This window comes from Mercenaria mercenaria, chromosome 13, assembly GCF_021730395.1.
Source record: "Mercenaria mercenaria strain notata chromosome 13, MADL_Memer_1, whole genome shotgun sequence".
In the NCBI taxonomy this organism is placed as follows: Eukaryota; Metazoa; Mollusca; class Bivalvia; order Venerida; family Veneridae; genus Mercenaria; species Mercenaria mercenaria.
This window is the reverse complement of record NC_069373.1, coordinates 70,291,894-70,305,724: the sequence shown is the minus strand read 5'-3', so window position 1 is coordinate 70,305,724 and position 13,831 is coordinate 70,291,894. Positions and strand designations below refer to the sequence as shown.

The following is a 13,831-nucleotide window of genomic DNA, read 5'->3' as shown; positions in this document are numbered from 1 at the left end:
CACATGTGAAGTTTAAATACAATATTCTGCGTGAGTTTTGGAAATAGTAACTTGCACACAAAACTTTAACCAGGATTTCTAGCTCCAAAAGGGGGCATATTTTTGCCCAAAATACATGTTGTACTTATGGGACTTGACCCAGTGAGGTTGGTAATTGATCTATAAAAAGGAAAAATAAGTTTCAATGCTATATGCCTTTAAATGTAGCTATATGTAATCTCATGCAAAACTTTAACAAAGGTGTGACACCGACACCAGGGTGAGTAGAATAGCTCTGACTATTCTTTGAACAGCCAAATGAAAAACAGGTGGTAACTGTTTACACAGTTACAGTAAGCAACCAAGGAAGGATCAGGCTTCCCTGTATAAAACACTTCTAATTAATGCCTTACAATAAGTATTATAACACAAACCTTGGGAATTCATCACTGGAACGACCATCTGTGGCACTACATCTCCCAATGGAGTTTTTATCGGACTCACAGACACGACTTTTGGACGCAATGTGCGTGGAACATTTGCAGGGACCTTTGACCTGTTGTTTGGATTCATTTTGCTGTGCTGTAATCAGACACCTTTTACTGCCCTGGTGAAATAGTGAAACATGCACTGAAAAGAAACAGAGGCAATAAAACTATCATAGACTGTAAGCATGTATTTTGAACATCAAGGGCATGAAACTTCGTTGTTTTGGTGAGAACAGCTATTTTACGGGGATACAAATTTGTGTATTTCAATATTTACACATTAAGTAAAGGGAATTTTATTTACCAGTAATCCCCATGGAGTTAATTTCATAGATCAATGCCAAGGTTTTTTCTTGCTGTTTTGGGAACATAGCCTATACCCTAAGCATTGAGTATTTTGACGCGTAAATGTTCCAAATTGGGAAATATTAAGACTCATAAGATATAGTAAGGATGTATTTAGGCACTTTCTCATACACATTTTTCACATTGTACAATCTCTTTAACAAACTGCCATTACAAAATTGTCCATAATATTTGTGCAATTTTGCTGATTTTATTTCTCAGAATGTAGATTGGGAATTTCTGCACTCATTTTGGGAAAAATACATACTTTTTGGCATTGGGAATATAGCCCAATAACGGCTATAAAAACAGCCGAAAAAAAACCTTGAATGCAAACATAAAAATTTATCCCAAATGAAAATTTATAACAGATTTCACAGTACTGGCCAATGTATCTATTTTATGTTCAAATACAGCCTAGATAACCCTTACACCATGTGAATATCAGTCAGATGTATTATAATAGTAAATACTAAAATATTGAGCCCTTTTTATGACAAAAATATTCAACGGCACTTTACATACAAAAGCAGCCTCACAAGCCTCTTCCTCTGCCAGTATAGACACAGCGCCATCTGACTAGTGCAGTGGGACAGAGAAAGACAGCCACCAGAACAGAGAGAGAAATCTTTGAGATGTAGGCAAGTCAGGGTTTCTTTATATAGCTCACTGACAATAGATGTTCTGCAGGGCACTAGACAACTTTTGGGGACGGGTACCCATACCCTCAGGAAGGGGAATTTTTCGACATTTTAAGACGAAAAGGGGAAGTTTAAGCCATGTATATGTATTTTTTAAACTACTTTTCACAATTATTAATACTGTTTTCAATCATTCCTAACTGATGTGACTATATTGCAACAGTAATCTTCCTTAGAGGCACTATATAATATTCAAAGAAAGGGTTCATATCTATTTGTGTCAAACAACCTATCATCAGGAAAATTTTCTTCTGAGAAAGGGGAAAAACGTATTATTTTAGGAGGGGAATGGTACCCATATTCGGCCCCAAAAATGGCCAAACGAGTGCCCTGTTCTGGTTCCTCAACATGCCTGGTTTGTAGCACTGACATAGGCATAGCCATCTTTTCTGGGCGAATCAGTACTGGTCTCTTAATTGGAGTGGGAGACATTTTGGAACGCCATAGTTCCAAAGTGTCAAAGACTACCTAGCTGAATATCAAACAGGCCAAGATAGTATAGGCCTTTTTTCATCATTTTTGGAATGCCACCATCACCAGTGGAATTGGTAAAATGCTCTCCTGTGGAATTGGGAAAATGCTCTCGGAAAATTGTCATAATTCAAATTAAATTGGGAAAATTTGCAAATTATCAAATTTTAATTTTTAATAGAGAAATTTTTTGTCAATGTGTAAAATATTAATGGATTGCATTTCAGTACTTGTTGGAGGTGCAGCCAGTATATGTATTTTTCAGACTTCTGACCAGTTTAGCCTTTAGGCCCATTTCTTTTTCGGTTTTCTATTATTATTTTTCCAGGATACAATGACGTGCATTTGCCTTCGCAAAACGAATGGTTTTCTTGGCAATCTAAAACTCCGGCGTGGTTTTTTTACAACAAAAATTGTTACAGACAATTTTCCAACTTCAAAACAGGTCTGTTTTCGCCATTTTGGTAAGGGAAGCTACTCTCTGCGCTTATTGTCTACGCTAAAATCTAAGATTGCTGTTAGGTTCCGTAAAAGATATAGAGTGGTTTATATTTTTTCAAATACAATTAATTTCGTATAAATTTAATAGTATTTTCATGACAGAAGTATAAAAAAATCACAAATATTATGCTACTAATTAGTCATCGAGTATTATCTTTAACCGAGATCAAACTGTGAACAACAAAATTGACACGAGGTGACATGCTAACTGGCCATTTGATCATAACAAAAAGGGGATTACACCTTTGGTTATCAGTTTTAATTGAGAAGTTCATGTCATGGTGAAGTCATGCGAAACTTGGCAATCACGTGCTTCTCAAAAATCAGGTATCTTCGGCGATTATCGCCTAAAAATAATTGGTTTAATAAAGTGATAAAATAGAAGAAAATCTGTCGGAGGCGTCATAAAATGACCGCTGAACGGAGGTGACCACAGATCTGAGGTGACTGTTAGTACAGGTTAGACTGTATACATACAAATTAGCAAAACTATTTTAAAACAGCCAAAAACCCTAAATGGTAACACTCATTTGGGAATTTTAATCAGAATTGGGAAAAAAACAAAACTTTTTTGCTTTGGGATTACCTCCTTTTACGGCAGGTAGATTTATAGGGATAAAAGCCCTGTAGCATGCCCTTAAAAATTTTAAGTTTGGCAAACACCGGATTTATAAAAGAACTGCTTTACACACATTTTCAATCTTACGAAATTCCAGGACCGCAACTCAACACTGACTAGGTCTATCTTGCAGGTTAAAATTTATACTGCAATGGCAGCTTCAACTGCACAAGGTGCAGAATGTTCATTTTAGTCATTGCTTAATATAGCTGGATGATTCTCGATCTGTCATTAATCTCATTATGCTTTGTCAGGCTCAGGCTCAGCACAGTAAATTGTTCGGCATGATGTCAGATTATTGAAAAGGAAGTGTCTAGGGGTACGGATCCGTACCTCTAGAATCAGATTCTAGAGGTATGGATCCATACCTCAAGACAAACCTGTTAGCGGTTGTCTAGGGGTACGGACATCCTTTTGCCAGATATTGTGGGTTGTTTACATCTTTAATTTGGTAGAAAATCAAATATCAAAATAAGACTTAATGAATATAAAACTGCAACTTTAAACAAAATGGTTTATAGACACCTCCGTTCTCACAATTATTTACTTTTTGATTCGTCATTATTTATTTGGTGTTCCTCGGTTATTAAGGTTCAAATGGAAATATTAACAATCGGGCAAATGCTGGTATCTATGAACAATTTAGATTCAAGCTTTAATTGAATATTGGTTAAATCTTATTTGATTTTTCATTTGCAACAAAATAACACACAGCATCTTGAAAAAAGAGGTCCATACGCCTAGATAACCCCCAACAGGAGTGTCTAGGGATACGGATCCAAACCTCTAGAATCAGATTCTAGGGTACAGATGGGTACGGATCCGTACCACTAGAATCAGGTTCTAGAGATACGGATCCGTACCACTAGACAATTCCTACTGAAAAACAGAAATGTAATATGTATGAGAATGACTAGGTTTTAAAAGTAAAGGTCATGCCTGCATTTAAAATTTTTAATGGAATTGTTTTCTTGGCCATATAAGTAAAGTACCAGCCTATGTGAAGCAAACATCCAAGGTTGTCTTATGGAGTAGTCATAGTATTGATAATTTTGGCTTCAGGACACTTTTTTTTAAAATTTAAGTAATTTTAAGGATTATAAAGATCAAATGTAGTACTCTTTTCTTTTGATTTTCACAAAATATAGACTCAGTTATTCTCAGAAATAACATATCCTTCATTTATCCAATGACACAACGTAATAAGCTTTTATAAGGAAATTAATAATCTGGTTGGACGATTGGTTCGAAAATTACTGTGACGAAACATATCCGGGGAAGGGAGACAATTTGTCAAAAAATAAGATATATCTACAATTACATGACAAAAAAAAAATAATAAACGCGATCAAAACTGAGAAAAACTGTTAATTAATTTTTTTCCTTGAATCAATACCTTAATTCATTTCTTTTCGCCTGTTTTAAGCTTGAAAAATAAATAAACAAAGTTGAACTTGCAATTTGCGCAAATCGACGGTTCATCGAAACAGATATGTCGTGAAATTTACTCTCTTGACTTAGTGGTGTTCAACCTGCCACCTAGGCACTGGATACTGCTCCCGAGCAGAACCGCTCATCTGTTGTGAGAAAAAGTAACGGCTATAGGTCGGTATATATTGATTCTGGTGTCCCCCAGGGTTCCGTTTTAGGGCCTCTTCTATTTCTTCTCTACATAAACGACCTCCCTGCCAGTGTTCGTTCGGATGTGAGACTGTTTGCTGATGACTGTATCATCTATAGAGTAATACGCTCAGCTGTGGACTCACATACCCTTCAAGCAGATCTGGACAGACTGGCAGGGTGGGAGAGGAAGTGGAGGATGGCCTTCAACGTAGACAAATGCCACATCATGCACATTACCCCACCTAGATCTAAACCAGTCATGACTGACTACTTTCTTCACAGCCAACCCTTGTCTGAGGTCAAACAAGCTACCTATCTCGGTGTGGAACTTTCATCTAATCTCTCTTGGTCTCCACACATTAGCAAAATAACAAATAAGGCCAGTCAAAATCTTGGGTTCTTAAAACGAAATCTACATTCTGCCAAACCTGAAACTAAAGCAGCAGCCTACAAATCAATAGTCAGACCTTCCTTGGAATACTGTGCTTCTGTTTGGGACCCTTATCAATTAAATGACAAGCAGAAATTAGAAAATGTACAAAAGAGGGCCGCTAGGTTTGTTACCAACAACTATTCAAAGTCGCCGGGTACTGTAACACAATTACTACAGCAATTACAATGGGAGTCCTTAGAGCGCAGAAGACAGAACATCCGTCTTAGCCTCTTCCATAAAATACATTATGGGCTTGTTGACATAATACCTTTACAATATATGGATCCACTATTAAGAACAACCAGACATCACCATCAACTAGCATATCATATACCACACTCATCAGTTGACTACATAAAGTACTCATTTTCCTAGGACAATAGTTGAATGGAACTCACTGCCGGTGCACTTAGTCAGTGCTGACTCAAACGCTGTGTTTAAGTCGGGACTGACTGTGTTACCACACATCCCCTAGACAGTACATATATGCTTTTATCTTTTAACAGTACTAACTCTCTTGTTTCTTCACCATGTACATAGTAGATTATGCAATGTATAGGCTTTAAGGGCTTGAGTAGGTTTTTGCACTATTTTTTATCACATTGTCAATGTCCTCCTGGGTGGATTGAGTAGCTTGGGAGGCTTGATAATCTTTCACTTTACTAACCCCCACGCATGGCCATTATAGTCCAACAGGACTGCTTGCCATTATCAAAGATGATGATGATGATGATGATATACAAACCTAAAATAGAAAAAAAAGCATTACCCGCTGCGACTAAAGGTAAAAAATGTAATGGTAAAGGTATTTTTTATATTATTTACCGTCGCTTTGTGAAACACTTTACTAGAATTCTTTCTTTGATCTGTCATGCTTCTTCTACCTATCCTATTATTTTTCTCTTTTTTTCTGACCATGTAACCACCCATCGCGTAATAGTCAAGAGTGACTGAGACGATGTACCGCATAGATAGATAGATAGATAGATAGATAGATAGATGAACATAAGCTCTGTACATAGAGCTTTTGAGCGACCCGTTTTTAAGTACAGTTGAAACAAATTATACCTTATCCCCAGCAATTTGCTGGTACCCATTTACATCTGGGTCGACTGAGGCAATCGTGATAAAGTGCCTTGCACAAGGACACACCACAGTGGGAGTATAGCCAGGAATCGAACCCGGGCCTTCACCTCTGTAGGAAAGCGTCTTAGCCCTCTCGGCCAATGCATCGGAATCAAAGGGGTAGCAGATTCCAGAGTCGTATGATGGAAGGGGATGATTCTCGCTCGGTTATTATCCTGGCTGGTATCCGTGCGTTCTTGTAGAGCTCTGCATGTGCATGTTGAGGTTCGTAGAAGCAGGCAGTAGGTGGAATATGATCTGTGGGTATGAAAAAAAGCCAAATCTGACCATTACTGGTGCAGACAAGTGACATGCTTTATGTAGCTCTACTGAGGAAAAGTACCGGATGGCGGTGAGTTTGTGGATTTTGACCTGTACGAAAATAGTTTAAATGTCTGTAAATTTAAGACCTGACTTTGAATATTACAAGTACTAGAAATATAGCTGAAATTTACAGGTGTCAACATCCAAGTACAAAAAACACAGCTGTAAAAATTATACATGTAGAAGAAAGTTACAGTGGTAAAGCGATCATGTCTCACAAATACATTTGTAAAAAAAAAAATGGATGGAGAACTATCTTAACTTGAAATTATCAGTCGTCTTTTTTTGCGAGATTTGGCACCTTCCTGACATTTAGAGAGACATCGTATTTTATAAAATATTTTAATTTCATCTGTATATATAGAGAAAGTGTTAACACGTATCAAAAGGAATACTACAGTCGAAAAAAAAACGACAATGATTATTGTCTAATAACAAAATGTATCATAATGGTAGATTCTTACGTTTCTTGCAAATTGCAAATATCTTCGGCGTTGAACAATTTCCTTTTGCAAATGTGGCACAGTTACCTGTTCTGGTACGGGTAACTCGATCGGTCTGATTTACCCGTGCCAGATTAAGTACTGGGGAACATTTATGGGCCCCGAGTCACCCGTACCAAAATATAGGTAACTAGGTCACATTTATTATTTTGAGCTACCTGTACAAGAATAGGTAACTTCGCCCAATTTATCGGTTCGACTTACCCGCACTAGATTAATTAGCTTGGGCGTTTCAATCGGCCTGAGTTACTCTTACAAAAATAGGAAACTTGGGAATATGTATGATTACGAGTAACCAGTTCTAGAATAACTAAGTTCTGAGGTTAGCACGTGACCCTAAGTTCATATCAAACAGGTAACTTTACTTGAAAACATTTATTGATCCGAGTTACCCGTTCTAGAAAATGTAATTTAGCAACATTTATGGTTTCGACTTACACGCACCAGATTAGGTAATTTGACCATATCTATCGACACGAGTTGCCTTTACCAGGTAGGTTGGTCACGTTACTTAACTTCTCTTGAAAACAATCCGTCCAGAACATGTAACACTGTCACATTTATCGGTTCGATCGACTTGGTAACTTGGCCACATTTATCGGCTCCAAGTTACCCGTACCAAAATAGAAAACTTTGTCACATTTATCATTCCAAGTTATCGGTACCTGAATAGGTAACATGGCCACATCTATCGATCGACCTGAGTACCACGTTCCAAAATATATAAGTAACATTTTCATTTGGAAGCATTTTGCGGGTACATAGCTATTGTTCATCTGCATCTGTTGGTTACGAAGTAGAAACCAATACTGGCGTATAACTTCGTATGAATTGTTCATAATTTATATTTATTCATTACTTGCAACGCACGCGCCTTTATGTAGGAATAAACTTTTTCAGAAGTAAATAGTATATACGAATTTGACTGACGGGTCTTTAAAACCGAAGTTGAATATTACGAGAAGGAACTTGAGATAGCCGGAATTTCGAGATATCCGAGTTTGAGATACCGCGGTTCAAGTGTAATCGTATATGTTATAAAACACTTAAAATAGTGATGTTTTTACCTAATGATGCAAGATTACCTAGTATAGTCCAAGCAACTGTATGCACCAGTGAAATATGCACACTCCAGGCTTTGAGCATAACAATTTAAAGCACCCGAGAAATGTTTTGTACTGTTGCAAGGGTAAACTTCTACGTTCTTGTTTGTTTCGTACGATCTTTAGAAATGTTTGGACAAAAAAAAAAGAGTAGAAAATGACTTACTTATTTTTAAACAGGAGTTACGTTGTTTAAGATATGTTTACAATCTACAGTAATTTTTTAGTGCCTGGATTTTCCTGCTTACAAACCCGACTCGAGATTTTGTGTATGACGCATTTTATGAATAATTGCAATTGTTTTCATTCCCGAGGTCGTTATGACCTTGAACTTTGACGTACTCATCCCAGAAACAATATGGTCACGTACTGACCCCAAACAATCAACCTATGAAGACTGACGTTCTCCGGATATTCTAGCATAAAACTGCTGTTATTGACACTTTTCGGGGGTGTTTTAACAGGAGAGAAAACGTGTGTTAACAGAGAGATTCTCGCGCTCACGTGCTGTTATAACACCTTTTTATATATGCGCGTTCCGTGGCAAAGCGTACACGTATTACGGCCCCAAAACGGATAATTCAAAAGGAAATGACGTCAACGTGAATAAACAACGTAGATTTTACTGTCCATTTCATGGAAATTCAATGACATGAGGGACAATATATTCATTTACATGGTTTTCAAGCGTTTTATGCTAGAACAGCGTTAGCGCATGTTCTTTTCGTGTTATAACATCGGGCTCGGGTACCAACTAGTCCCTCGGGATTCTGCAGATGTTATAACACGAAAAAACATGCGTTATCCCTACATTGATGAGACAACGCCTTCAGTCTAAAGTTCAGTGTGACCTTGGCCTTTGTTCTACTGACCAAACAAGGAACAATATAATAGGGATTATATATCTAATAATCACATGTATACAAGCATACTATGAAGTTTGACGTCCAAATGCCAACGCATTTTCAAAGTTATTGATCAGAAACCGTTTTTTTTTAGTCTCGTGGCCATTGACCGTTGACCTACTAATCCGCAAAACTAAGTCAGTCATTTAATGACGACAGGTAGACTGGTCACCAAATCCCATCGTTCTCCTGGACCAGTTGCTTATCGGAAACCAAATGGCCTAATAATGGTCAGTCTGTGGACATAATTGAGCGAAAACAAAAATCTATCTCTTCTTTAGATGGATCATAAAATGTGGTTAATTACTATGGCAACGGTAAAAATATTTAGTAAAAAAGGTGAAAAAAAAACCCTGGTAGACAGATAATGGGCAATCTGGAGAATAAGCGGGTTATTCCATTCTGTTGCTACATTAATAATAAGGCAAACAACGTTTATTGATAGACACAAATCTTGTTTAACCATCTTACCTCAAATTTACTAGAGGTAACTTTAAATGAGTGTTTCGATAATTTGAATAAGAAAATTTAATGTTCAGCGGCACCATTGGAACAACTGTGCCCGTTTTCATACCTCGAAATACTAAAAGGAAATCAAAGATGTACCAGGAAATTGATTATTGAATACTTGAACGTTTCCCGCTTCTGCAAATCGTGCACAAGAGTTTACCTGAAAGGCTGAAAATTTTAAGTGGTATATACGTATGCAAGCTTAAACTCGACTCCTGAACAGAATTCCCTGTTCTTAAGCATACCTGGTGTAAAACGCCGATACACACGTCTCTTATCCGAAAGAGGTAATAGTTTTAGTCGTCAGAGGATCGGACTAACAACCCCAGGTGTTGTAGTTAAGCACTATACCACCCGACAACTTGGTTCTTAAAGGTATACCAGACCCAAATTTCATATTTGGAAACAAGAACAGTTACTACATACAGTTTATGAAAACATAAATTTAACAAGTTTATGTGTATTAACAGTAGTATGGATTACCTTTAAGTTAATACATGCTGCATACACGTATAGATAAACACAGTATGAATGTGCTTAAAAACTGGATTTTTTTTTTAGAATTGACTGTTACTGCCAGACATTCAGTTGTGAATGTAGCTCTACATACACAGTTAACTGATATATTTAGTAATGTTAAATATATTTGATATTTGAAGTTAATATCTAAAGATAATAATTATATTTTAGTGAAAGATAGCTATTGGATATCTTTAAAACTAGCTAAACACACTAGTCATATTTCTAGGGAGGAACAGTGACAGAAAAACAGACAAGTGAAAGCACAAAAGCCCATTTATTTCACTGAATATATACAACTCTTCAATAATTGTAGTTTGGATAAAATTCATTTATGTAACATTTATCAATAATCAAATAAAATGAAAAGAATGGCAATGTGTGAAAAAGTAACTTGATTTTCCATTTAGTGTGCATCAAAATAGATAAATAAATGAAAAAAATACTGCCTTTAACTCAAAGATTATGCCTCTCATTGAGTTTTTTAAAACTGGAGAACACGACCAGTATTCATTTAAACTTGCAGAATTACACTGGTACATGTATTAGTTTAGACATATTTTGATATGATAATAGTACTTTCTCAAGAAAACTATGATGTACATTCTCAAATATTTGTATGTCTTAAGTCAGTAAAGACAACTGAACTTGCTTCTGTGATAATTTTCACCCATGTTACTTATTCACATAACCCCAATCTTATATATAAACATACAAAACAAATGCTGAAACTCTAAAAGCTGAAATGTTTCTTTTAAGCACATTAATATTAAAAGTGATGTATTTGTATATAAATGACTTCTGTCAGACTATCAAACTATCATACTTTCAAAAATTGCACCAAAGTAATACGATTTAGCAGTATCATAGCCTTTTCCACAAACATATAATATAAAGTATTAACAATGTAAATACTTAAACATGGTTGAAATGTCAAACAAACCTACTTTTTAGAAATTTTCAATATGACAACAATAATATTCCTTAAGATAACCCCACATTAACATATTAAAAACTTTTGTAAACGAGAGGTAAATAAATTGCATTTTTTTTGCTTGATTGAACATCACACTGACACAACTATAGGTCATATGGTGACTTTCCAGCTTTTCATGGAGGAGGAAGACCCCACGTGCCATCAAGCTTTATTTCAGGGAAGAACCGGCACCAAGGTAGAACCATCGACCTACCATAAGCCAGCTGGATGGCTCCCTCACATGAAAGAATTCTACACTCAAGGAGCAGTGAGAGACAAGTGGTTAGAAGCCAGCGACCTCAATCATACACGGCCACAGAGGCCTTTAAAGGCATTTTAAATGATATATATACCTTTCAATAAATACTCCTCAAAATGTGGATATTTGAAAGCACTAAGCTGTTATATTGTAATAATTATATGCGACATTCAGACATTAATTTAATTTATACATTATACATGTTCCTTTGGAATGGTTACATGGATCAGCCTGGACCTGCATTTCATTATTTGCATGAAATGATAAAAACATAAAACATACATTCTAAAATTATAACTAGATGTGTATCCATAGGACAATTGTGCCCCCCTACTTCCTGTCAATGTATATGGTTTCATGACTCTAGGCGAAACATTTTTAAGATTTATGCAACAATTTTTTGTAAACACTTCATGTGTATTTTTTAACTAAATCAAGGACCATAAATCTGGTCTGGCTGCGTGAAATCCTAAATAGAATACCAGGTGCACAACTTCACATAACAATCATCTAATGTTTAATGACTAGGTCAAATTCTTTTTGACAGATATTTAGTAGAGCAACAACTAATGCAGGGATGTTGTACTTCTGCTAAGATATTGCACAGCTTAGACAACAACATTCACCTTGACAATATTAAACCATTATTTACAGGAACAACATAATTATACACCTATGGACTGAAAACATTCGTACAACTATATATCCTGAGAATTTACTAAATACTGTTGAAACTCGATATCTTGAAGTCTGTTATCTCAAATCTTGAAAACATTTACAAGTCCCATCCCGAAAACACATGCACAAAATATTATTTCAAGTCAAACTTCAGTTATCTTGTAAGTAAAACGATCGATCCATTGGGCTTCGAGATATCATGTTTCAACTGTATCTCTTTAAAAACCCTTATAACATTAATTAATCAAAGCCTTGAAATGTCTGATGGTTGCGGGGTTTTTGGTAGATTTATTTTCTGTTTAAATGCCATTCTATGAATATTCATGAATGAGAAACAAATACAAATTTAATGTGCCTCATATCTAAGATGAACTCTGCCTGACCCAGCTTGTGATGTAACCATGGACTGGAATACATTATCATTTACAGATCTTATATAATCTAAATGGTCAGTGCGAGTGGATACAGGTTGAATAAGAACTGCTTGTTCATTGATAATTTATCCGCATTGTTCATGAATGGGACTATTTTGTGTAGCACATGAACATCCTTTGGATGTGATTTGGAATCAAATAAAGATGCTATGATTGTCAGAAATACACTTTAACTTTGGTAGCGTGATAAACCCGCAACCAAAAACAAATACTAAAAAATAATTTCATTTTGTAGAGATAAATCTTGTGGTTTTGACTGAAACTATTGTTTCTTAAACACTACAAAAATCTAAACTCTCTGGATTCCTCCTATTGACTGTTATTTTCTACAATTAACCTCTCTACAATCATAATGGGCATTAGTTGGAAATGATTTATCAATTCTACAATATCTGCAATATATACAAAGCAAAAATGAAAGACCATCAATATCAACACAGCCATTAACTAAGTAAATGAACCAATCAGACAACATGACCCGTTTAAATTTTGGTAAATTTGTACATAAGCTTGATATTTGAACTGAATTGTAACTGCAAACAAAGTGGAACTATTTCTAGCAGTTTGCAACAAGAATGTACTTCATTTGAATTGAAAGAAAGACTACAGTTTGCACACTACAAATTAGAATACAGTGAACAACAAATTTAAAATGTTATGTTTGACAATATGTCTGTAAATCTTCCGAAGGGAAGTATAGTACAAATCTGTGTTGAAATTTTACTCTTTATTTCGAATTTTCGGACACTTGTCCTTTTTCAAGAATATGGAAATATTTTTCTGACTAAGTAATATCCATGTAACATTTATATCACAGGAAATGAATAATGTTGACGTCCTGTCACTAAGACAACGTCACGTCATATCCTGTGTAAGACGTGACGTCGTTTCCCGCAAAAAGGGCAAGGTGTCAACATCATACATAACCAGAGAGCAAAAACACAATACTATATGCAGCAAGATATACAAAAATAATAATAATAATAAATAAATAAATAATAATAATAAAAAAAAATATATAATATATATATATATAATAAATAAAAACAGCAAGATAACTGTCCAATTCATTTTAAACCCCTAAAAGTTAAATATACAGGATGTCTATACGCAGTCAGTTTGAAAACTCTAGAAATGCATGCATTGTCATTTAAATGAAAGGACCCTCCATAGTTTTTAGAATTACACAAGTTAAGTTAAAGAATCCAAGGGTCACTACTGATGACTATTAACGACTTTACTGAATGCATTTTAAATATTAAGTTTTACGTTACATCCCTGGGGTGTCTTCGTGCCTAGCCTCTTTATCCATTCCTCTTCTACCATCTGTCTGTA

General features: G+C 35.6%; 1 protein-coding gene across 1 annotated transcript in view; it reads right to left on the bottom strand.

The window, feature by feature from the left end:
* LOC123529236 (scm-like with four MBT domains protein 1) overlaps positions 1 to 4,596 on the bottom strand; it is a 68,153-nt gene extending 63,557 nt beyond the window's left edge. Inside the window, 2 exon segments of the mRNA XM_053522203.1 lie at positions 414 to 609; positions 4,501 to 4,596. Coding sequence (XP_053378178.1) covers positions 414 to 552 — 139 coding nt within the window. The 5' untranslated portion in view covers positions 553 to 609; positions 4,501 to 4,596.
* Between the last annotated feature and the right edge of the window lie 9,235 nt (positions 4,597 to 13,831).